Source organism: Tenrec ecaudatus, chromosome X, assembly GCF_050624435.1.
Source record: "Tenrec ecaudatus isolate mTenEca1 chromosome X, mTenEca1.hap1, whole genome shotgun sequence".
Lineage (NCBI taxonomy): Eukaryota > Metazoa > Chordata > Mammalia > Afrosoricida > Tenrecidae > Tenrec > Tenrec ecaudatus.
The window spans coordinates 100,546,499-100,566,796 of record NC_134548.1 but is presented as its reverse complement, the minus strand read 5'-3'; the positions used below and the strand labels follow the sequence as shown (position 1 = coordinate 100,566,796).

Genomic DNA, 20,298 nt, shown 5'->3' with positions numbered 1-20,298 from the left:
ATAGCAAAGGCACTTATCAGGGGAAGTATGATAGCAATACATGTACACATGAAAAAGGAAGAGAAACTTATGGTTGCTATGCTGGCACAAAGCTTACATCACTTAGACAGAGTCAACAGAGCAATCCTACTAATAGCTAAAGGAAAGAAATGTTAAAAATCAGGCAGAGATACAGGACAGGGAAAACAAGGAAAATTATGGGAAAAAATTAATGCAGCTAAAAGTTAGTTATTTAAAAGGATTAACAGAATTGATAGACTGCTAGCAAACCTAAACAAAGATAGGAAGGACGCAATTTCAATAGCAAGTAATGAGGGATGAAACAGGGTACCCTATTGAAATCAAAAGGATAATTACACAGTACTTTGAAGGCCTGAACTCTTATGAATTCAACAACTTGAAGACATGACAAATACTTGGAAAAACAATCTCTCCTTAGACTATTCCAAATGAATGTTAGAAAACTCAACAGAATCCTAGCAATATAAGAAATAGACAAGGTTAAAAAATGACTACCAACCAAAAACCTCCAGGACCAGATGGCTTCACAAGAGAAATCTACCAAGCATTCATGAAAGAACTGACACCAATCCTACACAAAATCTTCCAGAACATAGAAAGATGGAAAATTCTATACTCTTTGTATGAAGCTAGTATAACTCTGATACCTAAAGCAGGCAAGGATCCCACAAGAATCCTTAACTACACATTGGCTAATAGAATACAAAAGTATATAGAACAAATAATTCACCATCACAAGTGGGATCCATACCAGGGATATAGGGTTGGTTCAACATATGAAATTCGATTAGTATTATCCACCACATTTACATGAAAAAATTTAAGAACCACATGATAATATTGATATATGTAGGAAAAGCATTCGACAACATCCAACACCCATTCCTGTTAAGACACTCAAAAAGATACAACCCATATATGAAGAACCAACACCCAACATAGTAATTTATGGAGAAAAGAGGAAAACAATTCCACTGAAGAAGGGAAACAAACAAGGATGCCCCTTGTCCCAACTCTTCTTTAGCATCGTACTGGAGGTCCTAGCTGGCCACATAAGACAAATAAAAGACATCAAATATATTCTTCTCCAGAAGGAAGAGGTAAAACTATAGTTATTTGCAGACTATATGATATAATATATTGAAAACCCCCATAACTTCACAAGTGGAGTGATGGAAATGATACAGGAATGTGGCACAGTGGCAGGATACAAGATCAACAAACAGAAGTCTATTGGACTGATATGCACATCAGACAAGATCACAGAAGAGGCAATTAAAAAAGTAGTACCCTTTAGACTAGCCAAGCACAAATGGAAATATCTAGGGATATGCCTGACTAAAAACACAAATGATTTGTATGAGGAAAACTACAGAACACTATTACAAGAAATCAATAGTGACCTCAACAAATGGAAGAATATTTCATGATCTTGGATTGGAAGACTCACTATAGTAAAGATTTCAGTTCTGCCCTAGGCACTATATAAATTTAATGCTATCCGGATACGAATACCATCATCCTTCTTCAAAGACTTGGAAACACTGATTACCAACTTCATATAGAGGGAGAGGAAGCCCAGAATGAGCAGAGAAGTCCTCAAAAAGATGGACAAAGTGGGAGGACTTGCTCTTCCTAACTTTAGCCCATATTATACAGACACAGTGGTCAAAACAGTGTGGTGCTGGTATAAGGACAGATATTCAGAGCAATGGAAAAGAGCTGAAGAACCAGAAATAAAAATATCAGCATACAGACAACTGCTTTTTTATAAGGACCAAAAAAATAATCAAATCAGAAGAATATGCCCTCTTCAATAAGTGGTGCTGGAAAAAATGGTTATCTACCTGCAGAAAAATGAAGCAAGACCCTTTCCTCACTCCATTCACAAGAATAAACTCAAGGTGGATCATAGACCTTGAGGTAAAATTCCAAATTATTAGGGCCATTAATGAGGAAATTGGGACAAACCTGAGAACCTTGGTGCAGGGAATATGTAGGCTATTAGAAATTGGGAAAAATACAAATACAGAGGAGTCACAAATTGACAAGCAGAATATACTGTAGATAAAACACCTCTACACCTCGACTGAAATTCCCAAGACATTAAGAAGAAAGTTCACAGTTTGGGAAAACATCTTTAGCAATGACACATTAGACAAAGCCTTCTCACTAAAATCTACAATGCTTGGTAAGCTTACAATGAGAATAAGACTAACTACCCACTAAGGAGGTAGGCAAAGGACCTGAACAGAAGTTTCACAGGGGCTGAAATCTGAATGGCCAGTAAACATATGAGAAAATGTTCCCAATCATTAGCCACAAGAGAAATGCAAATTAAAACACCATGAGACACAACCTAACACCCTCAGTGATAGCCCAATCAAAAAAACCTAAAGTAACAAGTGTTGGAGGGGTTGTATCTAAAACAGATGGAAATCAAGCTACCATACTTCCCAGGAATCCCCCTACTGGGCATGTACCCAGAAGAAGCAAGAAAGAAATTACTGCTAGATATGTGTGCTGCAATATTCATTGAGGCACAGTTCACAATCAAAAAGAGTTGGAAACAACCCAAATTTCCATCAACAGACGAATGGATGAAAAAACTGTGGTACGTACACACAATGGAGTACTATGCATCCTTAAGAAGCAGTGATGAACGCATGAAGCACATTGCCACATGCATGGGAAGAACTGGAGGAAATTATGCTAAAAAAAGTAAGCCAAGCACAAAAAGGACAAGTACAAAATGAGTCCACTGAGGTAAGCTTAAAATTAAATGGGGCATAGGGGAAAAGCTACTATATGCATATATTCCTGGGGTGAGGTCCTGGTACTATGGCAGTGACCAAACCCAATCTAGGGATGCATAAAGCAGCCAATTAAAAAGGAGGAGGAAAGAAAGAGAGATAAAAAGACATGAGTAGGAGGGGAGCAGGACGCAATCTCACCCAAGGGGTGGGTATTTATTATATCTCTGCAGGAGAGGGGGAGAGAGACCAGGCTTCAATCCTTGTGCCAAGACATGAATGCAACAAACCAGCATGTACCAGGGAACCAATGAAGTGGTCTGCAGGGCCAGCCCCAATCCCCACTGTGGGACCAAATCCCCCCCCCCCTCGCAGAAGAATGCACTTCAGAGGACTGCACTGAAGCTACATCTAGGGGAGAGGAGCACTTCTGATTAGAGTCCACAGGAAAATGAAGAAGCAAGGAGAGGGAGGGGAACACATCCTGGCTCACCAAGCTCCAAGGACGATATTTCTGCTTAGAGCAGACAACGCAGACAGGACAATAGGGCCGGCCCCACCACGAGAAATGACGTCCCTCACTGAATCATAGCACTATGGAGGACAACACTGGAGACACAGTGGAGGAATTATGACCAATCTGACCACATCAGACTGGGGCAAAACAGTAAAGGCATGCAACAGAGCAGCAAGGGGAGCAAAGTGATGATCCCTGGGGAATACCAAAAGCAGATGTAAGAGACAGTGTGGCACCCCATAAGACTTGACTGGAAAACACTTGTAAAGGTACAAACAGACCTTGAACTATTTATAGGCTTTTACATTTTTGTCTGTGGCTTTCTTTTGTTGTTGTTATTTGGTTTTGTTGGTTTTGATTTCCTTTGTTGTTTTGCTTGGCTTTGCCTGGTTTTTGTGCTTATTAATTTCTCTGCATGTCTATCTAGATAAGTTAGGCAGGATAAACAATTTGGAGATGAAATGAATGGTACCAATGGTTCCAGTGGGATACAGGAGAAGGGGAGGTTGGAGCAAGGAAGGTGGCCGGCAACCCAGGGACAAAGGAACAACAAGTGAAGTAAAATCATGGGAGAGTAGGGTATAGGTTGCTTAGTGGCGCTTAATCAATGGCAATGTGGCAGCAAGGAATCACTAAACCTAAATGAAGGCCGAAGGTGTTGGTGGGACAAAAGAAAAGTAAAAGGAAATAAAGGAAAGAACCAGGAGGCAAAGGACGTTTCTAGAGGTCTACATACAGGCATGTACACATGTAAATATATTTATATATAACAAGAGGGGAATAGATCCATGTACTTATATCTATATGCTATGAATTAAATGAAACCCTCAGGTCCAGTGGTGAGAGTGGTGATACCGGGAGGGTGGAGGGAAGGTGGGGTAGAAAGGGGGAACCGATTACAAGGATGTACATATAAGCTCCTCTCTGGAGGTCGGTTAACAGAGAAGTCAGTGAAGAAAGACGTTGGACAGTGTAAGATATGTCAAAATAATAATGACTTGTAAATTATCAAGGGTTCATGAGGGAGGGGGGAACGTGGAGTGAGGGAAAACAAATGAGGAGCTGATGCCAGGGGCTCGAGTGGAAAGCAGATGTTCTGAAAATGATGATGGCAACAAATTTGCAAATGTGTTTGGCACAGTGGATGTAGGTATGGAATGTGTAAGCATTGTATGAGCCCCCTATAAAATGATTAATAAAAATAAGAAAATAAAGTTGCAGATGAACATTGGGCCTGACTCAAGTACTCTCTCAACCCAAGAAAACTTATTTGTAATAATCCAGCATTCTGTGATGCTCACCTTCTCGACAGGATCACTGAAGAAAAAATGGGTGCATAAGCAAATGTGTTAAGAAAACTGATGGTGCGCAGCTATAGCATCTGGGGTATTAAAGGCTTGAAGATAAACAGGTGGTCATTTGGCTCAGAAGCAACAAAGTCCAGATGGAAGAAGCACACCAGCCTGTGTGATCATGAGGTATCGATGGGATCAGGTATTAGTCATTTAAGACCCAGAACAAAATCATACCCAATGTGAACGTGTGTGTGTGGGGGGGGGGACTGAAAACCCAAAGTCCATCCGTGCATACTTTGACATCACCTCACAGAAGGGTCTCAAGGAAGAGATAAACCCCTCAGGGTACCATATAACATCGATTAAGCATACCACTTTCTTCTAGTTTTTTTCATTTTTCCTTCCCCCCACTATCATGACCTCAATTCTACCTTACAAATCAGAGTAGATCAGAACATGCACAACAGGGAATCCAGGACAGATAAACCTCTCAGGGCCAATAATGAAAGTAGATACCAGGAAGATTAGGGGAAAGTGGGGGGAGAAAAAGGGAATTGATCACAAGGATCAACATGTTACCTCCTCCCAGGGCGACAAACAACAGAAAAGTGGGTGAAGGGCAACAGAGGACGATGTAAGAAAATACTAATCTATAACCTATCGGGGTTCCCCAACCAGAGCGTGGGTGGGGGAGGGAGGGGATAATGAGGAGTTGATATCAAGGGCTCAAGTAGAAAGAAAATGCTTTGAAAATGATGATGGCAGCATATGTGCAAATGTGCTTGACACAAGGGATGAATGTATGGATTATGATAAGAAATGTAAAACCTCCCCCAAAAGTATTTAATTATTTTTTAAAAAGAGTGGCTGGTAATTTCCAACACTTGTCTTTGCTGTGAACAGCCCAACTTGTAAACACTATGCTACCAGGGCTTCTCATTTTAATCATTTTCTGATTTCTTTAGGATTAAGGTTTCTCTGCATCTTATTTTGTTATTATTGTTGTAGTTTTTCTTTTTGGGGAGGTATGGTTTTCTTTATATGAAATTCAAGATAGGTAAATCTATATGGACAATATGTAGATTAATTTTCTTAGGGTTATGAACAAAATGTTCTAAAATGCAATTCTGTGACGCTTTAATGTATTTGATATTTAAATTTTTAATATATTCAAGCTATCGAATTTTATGTTAAATGAATTATGTCCTTAAAACTTTTTTTAAAAAGACATTGTGTTTTGTGTGAATCTATAATTGAAGCATAAAATAAAAATCTCACAACAGTTATTTTTTTAAGCGTCAAGAAAAGTGAGAATTTGGGTCTGGGAAATAAACTCTTTTGAGGAAAACAGAGGGTATTTCTGAAGGCCTGGCACTGCACAGTAGCCAATAAGGCTTTCCTCGCAGCGCTGCCATTTCCATGGGAACCAGAACGTCAGATGTTGGGGATTGTGATGTCAGGTCAGTATATCTCAGCCCCCTCTCCTCCAGACTCCTGCCTAAGACTTCCTGGTGCAGCTGCAGCCTGATTCAACTCGCCTGCCTGAAAGAGTGGTGCTCCAAACTGATGTGCGAGGAAAACCCTGAGACCCGAGACCTTGGTGATGGAACCTCAGCGTCTCCCTCCCCGTCCCTCACAGCAGTCCTCCGTTGAGTGTCCAACTCAGATCACCAGCTGCTTATTTATCAGTAATGCTGCAGCAGCTAACAACAAGGCCATGCTGTCCAGGTTTAATATCACTTCAGTTGTCAACGCAACGGTGGAGGTAGTGAACAAGTACTACGATGGCATCCAGTATGTGCAGATTCCCGTGGAGGACACACCCAGGTCTAGCCTCTACGACTACTTTGACCCTGTTGCGGATCATATTCATACTGTAGGAATGAAGCTAGGCCACACGCTGCTACACTGTGTCGCTGGGGTTAGCCGCTCAGCAGCGCTCTGCTTTGCTTATCTCATGAAATACCATTGCATGTCGCTGCTGCAAGCCTACACTTGGACCAAGTCTTGCCGACCCAAGATCCATCCCAACAATGGCTTCTGGCAGCAGTTAATCCTCTATGAGTACAAGTTGTGTAACAAGAACACCGTACACATGATCAGCTCAAAGATGGGAATGATCCCTGATGTCTACATGGAGGAGGCCGGTTTGATGGTGCCGATGTGAGCCATGGCTGTCAGTAAGAGCTACCTTTACTCCAATTCAAAAGTTGAACTTGAATTCGAAACAGTTCAAAAATGGAACTGTTGTTCACGATTAATTAGTATCTGTAAAAATAAAACTTGTTAAGTGTAAAAAAATCAAAGGACATTGCATTGCTTAAAAATTCCTTAAGATTTTTAAAAAAGAAATAAGTTTTATGTATTAATCAATCTGGGTTTTTAAACCAATGCATTATGTTTTGTGGAAATGAGTGGCAAGGTGGGTGGGAAAAATACCGCTAAAGTGGAACTTAAATTGTTCTATTTTATTACTTTATGTGAGAAATTTCTTATGAATAAGACCATGTACCTAAAAGTCTGCATTATCGTGTCTAGATCATGCTCCTCAGTGGTTTGTGTCTTATGTAATTATGTGATTATTCACCATGACAGAATCTGATATGATTCAGGCTCCATCCCTCATACATATAAGTGGAGTTTCCCTGGGGTGCAATCTGTACTACCTTCTATCCCATGATAAAAGGAGAGTGAAGCAAGCAGAAAAGCAGGGATCTCAATATTACTAACAAAGGAAACCAGGAACAGAGTGCGGCATTGCACCAGGAGGACTTCCACTGGGAACCTGCACACGTGCTCTCCAAGTCCCTGCACACGTGATCTCCAAGGAAAGCAGACGAAGCCCTTCCTCCAGAGTCAACACAGGGAGAACCTTTTCCCCTAGATCCTGAGTTCGGAATTAGAATGTCTAACCTCCTAAACTGTGAGAATATTTGTGTAAAATTCTCATAATATTTAAGTTTGCAGCACTAGATAACTAAGGTAGAATCCAGTGGGAAAGAATCTTTCATAATGTATGGTCAGAAGGCTCAAGTGCTGCTTTAAAGACTAGTCAGATTGGGACTGAAAAATATTAGAATTAGTGAGAAAAATTACTGATGACTTCCAGAAAATCAAAGACACATGAAAACTAGATAAATAAGACAAAATTCAAGGTAAAGGAATCTCTCATAATATATGCTCAGAGAATCAAATACTTTGTGAAGACAAGGAAGATGAAGACTGAAGAATATTTATTAGAATTACTGAGAAAATATTCTGGCTGACTTCCAGAAAATCAATGACATGTGAAAACAATCAACAATATGGAACTTAAAGTCCATACCTATGAAACCAGCGCTATATGGTGCCTGGTTATCACTACTTACCACTCTGAAAGGGATCATATTAGACGGTCATTCATAGAGGAGGTGTAGACGAGATGGGAACAAAAATTCAAAATAAGAGAATTTCTCACAGACTAGTTGAACACCTGAGGCTATGGTCCTTAGTCAACCTTCAGAATTGGTAATGAATTCATGCCCATGGTTCAGTTCTCAGTCAAAAAATAGGTAGTCATATAATTTGAAGCTATACACATCTTAAGCAATCAACCACATGAAATTAAAGGGGCAGCATTTTCTAAGGTATAAGAAGCTCAGAAAGCAGGAATGGATAAGAAAGAAGGATTAATGCAATCAATATCACAAGACAAAAATGTATATGAATTGTTTATGGAAAAACGCATTAACTCTGTAAGCTTTCGATCAAATAGCAATTACAATTTTTAAAAGCATATATTGTTAATTTCATTATATATTCATCTGTAAAGAATTTGAAACTGTTGTAAAGTACTTTTCAAATGTCATTTCATCTAGTATTTTAAAGCAATTGTTTAAGTATTTGTATTGGACACTCTAGCATTGTCATAGAATCAAAAAGCATAACTATTTAAAATTGGTGATACTATTTCTTCAAATAAGTTAATTAATTCCTTAGTTATAAGACTTGTATTTAAGGGCTTTACAAACGAAAGCAATTGGAAATGCAAAATAAAAGTGTGAATTTGAAAGGCATCACATAAATTAGGAGATATTTAAGTTTCACTCATATATTGCAATTTGAAAGAATTCAGTATGTGTGGTAGTTTTACATAATCTGGTGTCGATTTGGGACTTGCTAGGATTAAGAGTGAAGGGGTGGAGTGTAGTCTGTCAATCAGGTCATAGCTAATGAGAGATCTATGTAGGCATGCTTTCACCTAAGGATTCTAAGAAATCTGGGAAATCCTTCTTGGCGGCGGGAAACACACTGTGTCTGGGTTCATACTCTGTGAGACATCCCCTAGTGGAAGCCACATAGACCTACCCTGACGCAGACCTCTGGAGCTGAAAAAGCCACATAGCTTACAATGCCACTGGATCCACAATACGTCCCACCCACTGTCCTGTAATCTTCCTGCATTCGGTGTCATTGCTTGTGTTTTGTGAGTCTGAAGAAGACTTTATAGACTGGTATTGGACATATGGACTAAAAGCAGACTTTTGGACTTGATTTGGACTGGGATGGGATGGTTCCTCCATATTCAATTGCTCTTGTATATAAACTTCTTTCTTATACACATATGTGCGTTTATGAATTTGTTTCTCTCGTCTACACAGACTAGCACAGTATGTTCGTGCTGAAACTAAATTCATATAACAATCTATTATAGATTTATCAACGTATTTCTAATGGCTCAAATTCTAAACATGTGCATTTACAACTGCTTACCAGTGGACAGGAAATCACAATTTATAGGATTTTTATCTCATTTCAATTTCTGTTGAAGTATAAGTAGACATTTTCACGGAGTCAAAATTTTATGGATTCATTTAGAGTGAAGGGCAGAGTAGCTAACACATGCAGGTATAGTAAAAATGTATATAAATGAATGTAGGAAACAGAGTAAGGATAGTATATTACCAAGGAGAAATTGAGATCATAGGTGTATGTGGATCAATTTTGTAGGGAAAATAATACTCTTAATTAAAATATTTAATTATCAGAGTCTTTTCTTATACAGTCATCAGTAAAAAAAAAAAGACCATTTTTTTCACTCTGACTTTTCACCATCCCCCCAAATAAGCAAAGATAGAATATTAGTTCTATTTTCTGATTTCTTTCTTATCTGAATGTGTTTACAAATATGCCCCCTTGAGTCTCCATAGAAACCTATTCATTATGTGGGAGCTCTTCTTACTCTTATAACATTAGACTAGATCATCATGATGAAGCTTGGAGCTTATTTTAGGAAATAAAAAAAAAGAGGGAAAAATTCCCAGTTGATTTGCCAACATTGAGTCAATATTCATTCCACCACATACCTCCCAAGATAGTAAATGATCCTCAAACAGTTATTCAATGTCAATGTGAAGTAGAGTTGCTAAAAATAAGAAAACAAAAGAAGTGTTAGAATTGCAGGGAAGACAACCATGCAGACTACGCTCCCAGATCTGCCGAACCAAAGCCGCATTGAGCATGCAAGGCAGTTATCGTCGCCCTGGGACCAATTTAAAACAACTCTGGAGTCAGAGTGATCGGCACATATAGCAACTGTCACATTTTCTGGGTTCAAGGCCATTACTGATTTTCTAAGCATGCCCTGCTCCTTGATATCCTGTATCTAGGTTCTACTCACTGGTCAGATAAACCAGTGTGCTCTGGCACTATCCTCATTAGTGTCTTGGTAGGAGAAATGACCCCCAATACAAAGCATATATCCTTCTTCCAAATTTTGATGTGATGTATGAATATTCTTTATGCAGCTTTTAATATATATGTATTTCCAACATTATTATTCAAGTACATACATCTATAACCAAGTGATTTTCAACAAGGGTGTCTACATTTGATTCAAAGAAGAAAGGTTGTGTTTTAACAAATGGTAGAAGGACAACTGGACCGCCACTTACAAAAGAATGAAGTTTAATATGTACTTCACATTATACACAAAAAATAATTTGGAATGCACAAAGGACATTAACGTATAAGCTAAATCAATAAAACTCTAAAAAGTAAAGATAGGGGCAAACATTTATGACTTTTTATTTGACAATAGGGTGCTAGCTATAATATTGAAAGCATGGGCAACAAATGGCAAAATAGATATATTTTGCTTCATAAATACTAACGTTTTGGGCATAAAGTATGCTATAAAAATAAAAATAAAACCTTCAGAATTGGAGAGAATATTTGAAAATCTACCCTGTTAGCCATATGAGAATGAGTGAAGATATTGTCCCCAAACCATCATCAGTTTCAATGATTTGCTAGGACTAATCTCACTGAAAGCTATTATACTTACAGAAACCTTTTCTTTTATACGCAAAAAGGAGATATCCAAATCATCTAAATGCAGAGATACACAGGAAAAAGTACATAGAAGGATAACAAATGTGACGCACCCAATGTCTACTTCAGTGAGGTCAGGCTAGAGTTAACATCCTCTTATCAATGTTTGCTATCAATGTTATTAAATGCAGAATTTGTATTGAGGCTTCATGAATTGCTTGATTGATTGCCCACATGGGTGATCTCGTCATTCATTCAATTACATCCTTGTGACCCAAGACTCCCTCCCTAAATCACTTGGTTGGGATTTCTGGCATGGTCAGCTATAATGAAAATTTAAATATCATATTTCTAATCCAAAATTGGCTAAACTGTTTGTCATAGACTGGGAACTTTAGAGAAAGAAAACCAGTGAATTCGTTAGATAGAGATAGATAGATGATAGATATAGATAAATAGATACATACATACATACATACATACATACATACATACATACATAGACATTGGGAATGGGGATGGATATAGAAATTCACATAGATAGATATTCAAAAAGATCAGCGTGGAGGACACTGGAATGATCAAGGGGCAGCAAAAGTAGGTACATACATGTTATCCTGAATAATGGGTTATAGTACAAATGTCTTTATTTGCTTAAGGGGCACTTACATTTTTTTTCTGTAAAGGGACTGAGGTCAAATAAGTTTGGGAATGTATTATATAGACATTCATTTATATTCATAGAGATTAATTTCAAAGATATGAATCAAATAGTTTTAGAGGGAGGCAAATCCATCAGTCAACTGACAGGCTGGAGGTTTCTCCAGACTCACTTTACTGTAGGGGTGGTCATCCATTGCCGGTTGCAGAGGTCAATGAGTCCAAGGTTTGCAGGTAAAATGGTAAGATGTTAATAAAATCCATGATTAGTAAAAAGCCAGAGGAGAGATGACAAGTGTGTTAGTGTGGGTAGACTTGAGAAACAAATTCATAGACAATCACATGTGCATAAGACAGAACTTTATATACAAGAGCAATTGAATATTGAGGAAACATCCCAGCCCAGTCCAGATCAATTCTGTAAGTCCAGTATTAGTCCATTTGTCTGATACCAATCTATAAATTTCTCTTCAGACTCACAAAACATACGCAATGATGCTGAATGCAGGAAGATCACAGGCCGGTGGTGGAACGTCTTGTGGATCCAATAGTGATATAAGCATCTCAGCACTGGCAGGGGTCCCCCCGTGACTTCTCCAGCTCTGAGGCTCTGACTGTCATCAGCCTGTCTCCATGTGGCTTGTCAACAGGCATGTGCATATGCAAATATATTTACATAGGATGATGGGGAAATAGATCAATGCACAATTGTCAATTGATTCCCCACCTGTCTGCATGTTGGGCCTGATCTGGTTTTCAACATTTTCTGAGGTTTTCTTTCCTTTTATTTTCCTTCATATTGGGGTTTATCTCTGCTGTATTTTGTGATTGGGTCTAGCCTTCTTGAATTTGTGTTATATGTTTTTTCTGGTTTTCAGTATATGAGAACCAGGATTGATGAACCTATAGAGACAGCAAGTAGAATAAGGGTTCCTGGAGGATACACTGGGGGAGAGCAGAGGAGATGGTTTCAAGGAGTTCCACAAGAAAGAGAATGTTTGGAAACTGATTATGGTAACAATGGCGCAATACTGCTTGATGCGATTGAACTATGGAATGATATGATTATCTGTATTACCTCCTAATATAAAGGCTTGAGGAAATAAATAAATAAAATCTATATATATACCATACAGGAGATATGTTTCATTTTTTTAAATACCAAAAATTAAAATCAACAAGATGAAAAATAGTGTATCATGCAGACAGCAAGAACAAGAGAAAATGATTGTCTATGCTTATATTAGGGCTTAAAAATAGATACAGAATAAAAACCTCTACTGCAGACAATAAAGGATATTATATAATGATAAAAGAACAATCTGCCTAGAATACATGTCAATTATAAATAATACAAACTTAACAAGAGACCTCAAAATACATGAAGCAAAAATGTCAGAATTAAAGGGATAAAAAGATCTCACAGGGATAGATGCCAGGCCTGGTTCCTGGCTTAACACCTTAAGAGCACCCAAGCTGGAGCACAGAGATCACCAGGTTGGGGCCTGGGCCAGGATGAAGCCCAAGCTCCAGCCTGGTGATATTTTGCTACCCTGATAGAAAGCAGAGTCCAACCAAGCTTTGGAGTTCTTTCTGTGCTCCACCAGTAAACTAGGTCCATCCCTTGGCCAGAAAATCTCCCTGTGCTGGCCCAGTAAGCCAGACACTTATTTCACACCCTGCCAGTAAGAAGCTCCAGCCTTGGCCCTGCTATCTCTCTGTGCCCTGCTTGCAAGCAGGTGGCAACCCAGCTTAGTCATTCTTTCTTCATCACAACAGAATACCACACAAAAGGTGTCTTAAGTTACAATCTCTACCAAATTTCTTTAGCTCAAAGCCATTCTAGCATTACTTCCATAAGCAACACATTAGACAACGTTCTTCCCCAAGGGCGAAAAATTCGGCTAAAAATGAATGATAGGTGGAACCGGAAATAATAGCTGGGGTAAAAGAATAAATAAGTGAGTTGTGCAGAGAGAAAAATCTAACATGCTCATTCTTTGAGAGAGACTCAGAATGATGGAATAATCTTTTGTCCATTCAAGTATGAATGAGTTAATGTCTAGAAGAGTCAGGAGGTTGCCTCAGTTATGATCAATTCATATGGCCCTTCTAGCCATGGTTCCTTATGTGATATATTATGGTCCTGTACTTTATATTCCTGTCGCTATAGTCTCATTTTGGAGAGCATTCTCTGTCATGCTGCTAGACAGCGATGGGCTGGGATAGAGACCTGATCTTGGTGGAGGATGTGGGATGGGTCTTGCCCTTTATTTCCTGGGGAGCAGCTTTGACTATACCTTGGTAGAGGGTGTGACTTTAGACATCCTCTTTTGTGGAGGTTAAATGCTGCTTCTAGAACACATCTCCTCACCTGGAAAGCCAGACTTCTACTTCCTGACTGAGCTTTGGTAGAAGCAATTATACCTGCTGTGGCTTTGGAACAGTTTTGGCATCTAGTTCGGGATTCTGCTTTTGGGTCATATCTGCATTTGGACTGAACAGCACCCACTACCAAAGTTTCATGATTTTCCTCAAAGTTTCATGATTTTCTGAGGGACATGTCAACAGTTCACAGAACCAAGGGATGTGAGGGGTTTTACTCAAGGAAGGAATGGGATGGGGGTGTGTGGCAGGGAGTGGGAATACAGTGGAATCACATCTTGTAATAGCCGGATATTTGGGGCACCATTAATCTCTAATTCCAAGTCTGGCATTCATTCTTACAAAAGAAACCCTAAAATCCTACTATTACCACATAGCAAGAGATCACTGGGCCTGGTGGCTTACTGGGCTTTGCATGCATGACACACAAAGACTATGGTTGTTAGAGGACAGGGAAGATTGAGAGACGGTTGGAATGGGTACCTCATGAGCAGATTTGTCCTTTCCTCTCTTTACCCCTGGTATGCACTCCTATCGGGTTTATTTTAAGTGACAAAAAGGATCATTTAATAAGTTTTGGTTATCAACATCAATGAACACAAATACTTAAAGAAACAAGTTGTTGACATATGCACTTTTACATATAGTGCCAGAAATTAGAATCCTATCTGACCAAGAGAAAAATTTACTTTTGGAAAACATAGGGCATTATGAGAGAATTTTATTTAGAGACCCCCAAGGAGGAAGAAAACCTTACCGGCAAGCATGGTGGGCCTGAAGATTTCTTGCCACACTTCACTCCCACCCTGCCCCTGCATGCACATCAAACATTTTCAGAGAATCCCTGGTGTTGTCGTGGTTACAACTTGGGCTGTGATCCGCAAGGTCAAGATTGACCAGCAGGCAATCAAGAGTTATAGTCCTGTAACCCCACAGGGGCACTTCTATATCCTGTAAAATAGGATTCTCATGAGTCACAGTTGACTTAATGGCAATGACTTTGGGTTTTTGGTTCGATACGTGCAATAGATTCTCATGAACTTCCATCAGAGTAGAAAGGGGTTCTGGGAAATTTAGTTCCAAGGTGTTATGGACTCTACACAAGCTCTGTCCATATCTCCACTTTCTCACCTTTGTCTGGTCTCATTTCTGCTGTCTCTCCCCCCACCTCCTCCCCACCCCCCGACGATTTCATATACATGAGTATTTATAGGATCAGAGGTGGAGATATCTCCTTCAGCAGCTTCCTGCATCTATGGGGCATAAAATGTCATCATCCTGCCTATATGAGTAGAAATATCTCCTAATCTACTTTACATGAAAGGGATAAAGCTCTTTCAAGCAAGCTTGACTTGAGGCTGTAAGGTACAGCAAGGTGACTAGGCTCAGACACAAGGACAAGTATTAGTAAACAATGAGATTTATTTAGTGTCTGGGTGCAGACAGACTGAGGTATAAAAGTGTGCATCAACCACAGCAGAGGCTATAACATGCATCTGTCCCTAGCTCAGGGACTAATGTCCTTATATACTGTACAGAAATGAAAGACAGAGTTGGCCTCTCTGGGGTGGAAAATAATTGCGGAGGTATTCTAGATTGATTGGCATCATAAAAGCTGCAGGTAGTTAGTTTCAGTAGTCATCATTTGTGGTCCACTGATTCCTTTGTGGTCCATCACTGTGCTCGGTCCTCCAGTTTCTGACGAAGGCACATTCTATCCTGTTTGTGCAGAACTTTCTACAAGGTCATCCTTGGGGCAGGACTTTACTGGGTCCACTAGGATGCAACCATGGAGGAACTTTGGTTCTTAGCAGACTCTATCAAGCATTACAGGACCTATGAATCATTTGCAGGCAAAGACTTGCTCATGGTCTTCAGCCTAGATTTCCTCAGGATCAACTGGGTTTGTTGCAGACATTTTTACAACACCCACACCAGAGGTTGTCCTAGGGGAAATGCTCAGTCAAAATAATGTGTGAAAATAAAGGAGGGATGAGGAATGATCGGCACCCGTCAATGTTATGTCTCTATAAGAACCATGCAAGACTGAAAGCACATTTCTCCTTCCCCTACTTTACTCTCAAGGATTCATAATGCAACTTTTATTTAAAAACAAACAAACAAACAAAAACAACAAACAAAACAGTCCAGAAGAGATCGGATACTCTAACAGCCTGAAATGAAAGGATTAAGACAGGAAACTCATTTTTCCTTCATATTCTAGGTCTGGGGATGCTTTTAGGCCACACTTTTGTGTGAGTGTGTGAAAGAGAGAGAGAGAAAGAGAGAGGGAGAGACATTCTCTCTGTAAAAACAGCATATCCACCTGCCTTTTCTAGGCTTTGTCCCGGCCACCTGTGTAGTTTAGCAGCTAGAGTACTGACATTGGCTTTGGGACTGATTTTCAAGGCATAGGATGGAAACAGGGCTCTGTGAGCAAACTGCAGTTTTCTGCCAAACAAGTGCCTCTTGGCATTGACACATTTCCTTTTCTTGATTAGAGGCTGAAGATAGTGCATTGAGCTTTAGATGGTAGCCATAGCGGACTCTTTAAGCTCACGGTGCTGGTTTTCCACTGAATACCATCTTGTCTGTCTGCATCAGGAGATTTTTGTCTTGTTCATCAGAGTCTATGTTCATCACCCTAGTCCAAACTGATCTTTTTCTTCTACTACATGTGAGGCAGCAGTGAAAGAACACTATGAGTGGAATGCAGATTAGAATCATTTACTAACCTTCGTAAAGTTAACCTAGCTCATGTGTCTATTCCTGATGGTAGCTACTCAATTAAGCCTGGTGCCCTTAGAGGTGTTATAGTGTGTAGATATGTGGCCCTTTGTCTAATATCCTTGTGAGAACAGTGATCGAATGTTCTCATGCAGTGCTTGCTTAGTGCCAAGGCGCTTGACCCCCTGATTTCTAGAATGAAGTTACGAGGCAAGGCCTCTGGGAAATAATGAAGTCCCTATGGGCAAAGCTTCCTGAATAAGATGAAGCCACTAGGCTCGGCCTCCTGAACAAAGTGTGTCTTACCTCCACTCTGCTGCTCACATGTTTGTCCAAGTACTGGCTCCTCAAACTCCACCTACTTCAGACCTGAGGTACCAGGAAGCAGCCCTGTTATACCTTTGCTGTGGTTATCTGTATGCTACGAGAAGTGTTGACTACTGCCAAGACTCTACATTGCTAGACTAGTAAAAATAATGTCCAACGCTGCTATTGTTCAGGGACACTTTAGCCAAAAATGTGCATGTGTCTGCTGAGCCCCTGTCCCTCGGTAGCTTTGTCTCATAGTGATTGATACATTTCTCAAAGAGTGCTTCAATTCTATTATAGCATAACTAGTGATGAAAGCTCTCAAAACTGACCAATCCCTACCCGAGTTTTGGGTTTCCTTCTTCCTCTCATTTGACAATCCTCCTAAATCTCAAGGAAAGCCTTTGTACACTTCTACCAAACATTTATTTTCTCTGAAAGGCAAATGATGTGATATCATTTTTGTAACTAAGTGTCACAATAATTATTTAACTAGACTCCAAGTGAGAATAAAACAAGGTATTACGTAAGACCCTGTAAAAGCTAAGAGTGGGAGCAGAATGAATTCTTAGTTAAAAATGGGGACTCCTGTGAAAAATCCTACCATGCATTAAATTACTAGCACTTTCCCTGGAGTCTGACAGTCCATTGGAAGCATTCTTAATCCAAATGTCTATCTCCCAAAAAGGAAAAAGGTAACTAGACAGGTAGCTAGCATCATTTAGATGACAATAGATAACAAGTAGCACATGTGAATATGATGAAATTGTGTCTCAGAGGAAGGTTGATTCAGAAGGGTGCCTAAATTCTATATTCAATACCCTGCCTCGACCCTTTAATATAGTTCCTCATGTTGTGGTGACCCCCAACCATAACATTATTTTAGTTGCTATTTCATAACTGTAATTTTGCTATGTTATTATTTGGGCGACTGCTGTGAAAGGGTCGGTCAACTCCTAAAGGGGTCGCGACCCACAGGTTGAGAATCGCTGCTCTAGCCAGTTTGGCCACCAAGACAGGAACCCGGCTCTCTTTGAGAAAGTTGCACCTAGGGTTGTATGCCCAGGAATTTTACAACATTGTAGCCTTTTGACAATCATTCACTAAGGCAAACATAAGCTGCTGGTCTGGGGCAGAACACGATAAGCAAGGATTATGAAGGGTGGCAAATGTATAATAGGCCTACACTGTCAGAGCCTGAAGAGTATCAGATTTTGGACTGTCCTGGATTCTACTGGAGGCAGCCCTGTTGGTGTCGTGGTTAGTCAGTGCAAAGTCAGCTTTTGGAAACCACCACCACTCTGTAGGAGAAAGATAGGGCTTTCGACACTTGTCATCAGCCACAGTCTCAGAAACTCCCAGGAGCTGCTCTCCCGTGTCTTACAGGGCCGCTATGAGTTGGCATTGACTAGATGACAGGGAGTAGGAGCTTTAGTTTTACATTTCTAAAGACGTATTTTAGCTCCCTTAATCGATAAGGACCTGGTTTAATAATAAACAGACAGAGTTCGATCCAACTTCTTTTCGGTGAGCAGACCACAACCCTTTTCATTGTTAAAATGTATTAGAGAGATCCAAGCCTTTTAATTTTTTAAAATATCTGAGGACAGATCTGTAAACTGAGGCAGGGCTGTAAACTTATCTCTGACCACTAATTTTCCTGTGGGATTCTTAGAATCCAGATCAGTAGGTTTTATTATAGCCACTTGTAACTTTTTAAAGAAAACCTTTTGGGTTCTTTTGAGAGCGTTGGTGATGACAGCTTGCTATCGTAATATAGGCTAGATATTTTTTTTCAGGCCAAATTTCCCAATTACCCAGATTCTTACAAAACATTTTTGTTTTCCTTTAGGGTCTGAGGATTAAACTTGTACCAGTCCTTGAGAATGCATCCCAGACGTGTGTTTGGAGCTATTAAACCTTGAGTTTTCCATCTGAACGTAAGAAGAGGAGATGATGGAGTAGACCTTGAGCATCCTCTTTTTCTCTTCCATGTTATAAGCCTATTTGGAGAGAGCAATCCCACTCTAATCCTGGGTTTCTAGAGTTAACTAGTCCTTACTAGGCAACCCCCTCCTACTCCAACTCTTTCTGGTGAGGCATACCTATTCCTACTTCCAGAGAACATTTCCAATGGGCTAAACTTTAGTTGTGATTAAATTCACTGAAGGTACAGGAATCAGCGAGGAAGATGGCAGGGTCAAAAGGCTTCCTGTGCCTCTTGCAGAGCTTCTGGTATCTATAAAACGTGTCATCCGAGTAAAGATGATCAATTGAGGGTTGGAAAAGGTTTATAAGTCCCACAAGAAACTAGACCTTGGCTCCATCTCTCCCAAACTGCTTGGGGGAAAGTGGCCTGAAATATAATCTCACATCTCTTTCATAATTCTTTCTGGCTACTTCCATTATGTCAATTCTGATTTGAGGCAACACCATAGGGGCAGGTGGACCTGTAAATCCTCATGGGGGCAGAAAACCTGATCCCCCCACCCCCCCCTAGGAGCAGCTGATGGTCTTAAATTACAGACCATTAGCACTTCACTTTCCCATGTTTAAAGACCCAGACACCCTATCCCTAAGGATACAGTCAGCTAAATTCCTTTTAAAACACTCAAATTCAGTATTCTGTTCTCCACATCAGACTCACAATATTCATAATAAAGGACAAAAACAGGAAGGCTTTTATACTTCAGAACATGCTCAAGAAAACAACAACCTAGTTCTCAAGGTCAAGTTAGAAACACCGAAGAAAGCCAGTCTCACTGACACAAAGAAAATAGTTTTCCGTCCTAACCAGACCTTATGGGAGAAAGATGAGGCTTTCTGCTCCTACAGGGGGTTATGGTCTTGGAAACCCACAGGGGAATTTCTACCCTGTTTTATGAGTCAGAATTGACTTGAAGGCAGTGAGGGAGAAAGAAACTAGACCTTACAGACTTCTGCCAGGGGGGTTGCACATATACATCAAACAGGGCAAATAATAATAATCGTAATAAACAGGATATTCATAAACCTTTTTAACCATCTCATATAAAAAACTCCACATAGCACAGCAATATATATATACAGTTACTGGAATGCTGGGAATAAGATTGTATTTTTTGCTGCTGTCGTTTTTTACTTTTTTTACCTGTTTTTTTTCTGCTTTGAGATTATAATGAAATGGCCACACTACAAGTAAAGAAAGAAGTAGGACAGAGAACACTCTGAAGGCTGGTGTGGTCATCCAAGATCATTAAAAATGCCTGACCCTGACAATATGAACAAAAATATAAAAGGCAAATAAAAAATACAAGCAAATTTCCTTTTTTAAAGTGCT

At 39.7% G+C, this 20,298-nt stretch overlaps 1 protein-coding gene across 1 annotated transcript; it reads left to right on the top strand.

Moving 5' to 3' along the window:
* The first annotated feature begins 6,189 nt into the window (after positions 1 to 6,189).
* LOC142433578 (dual specificity protein phosphatase 18-like) lies at positions 6,190 to 6,753 on the top strand. The gene has a single exon (XM_075538411.1). It carries the CDS (start codon positions 6,190 to 6,192, stop codon positions 6,751 to 6,753), a length of 564 nt encoding a protein of 187 aa, XP_075394526.1.
* The last annotated feature ends 13,545 nt before the right edge of the window (positions 6,754 to 20,298 follow it).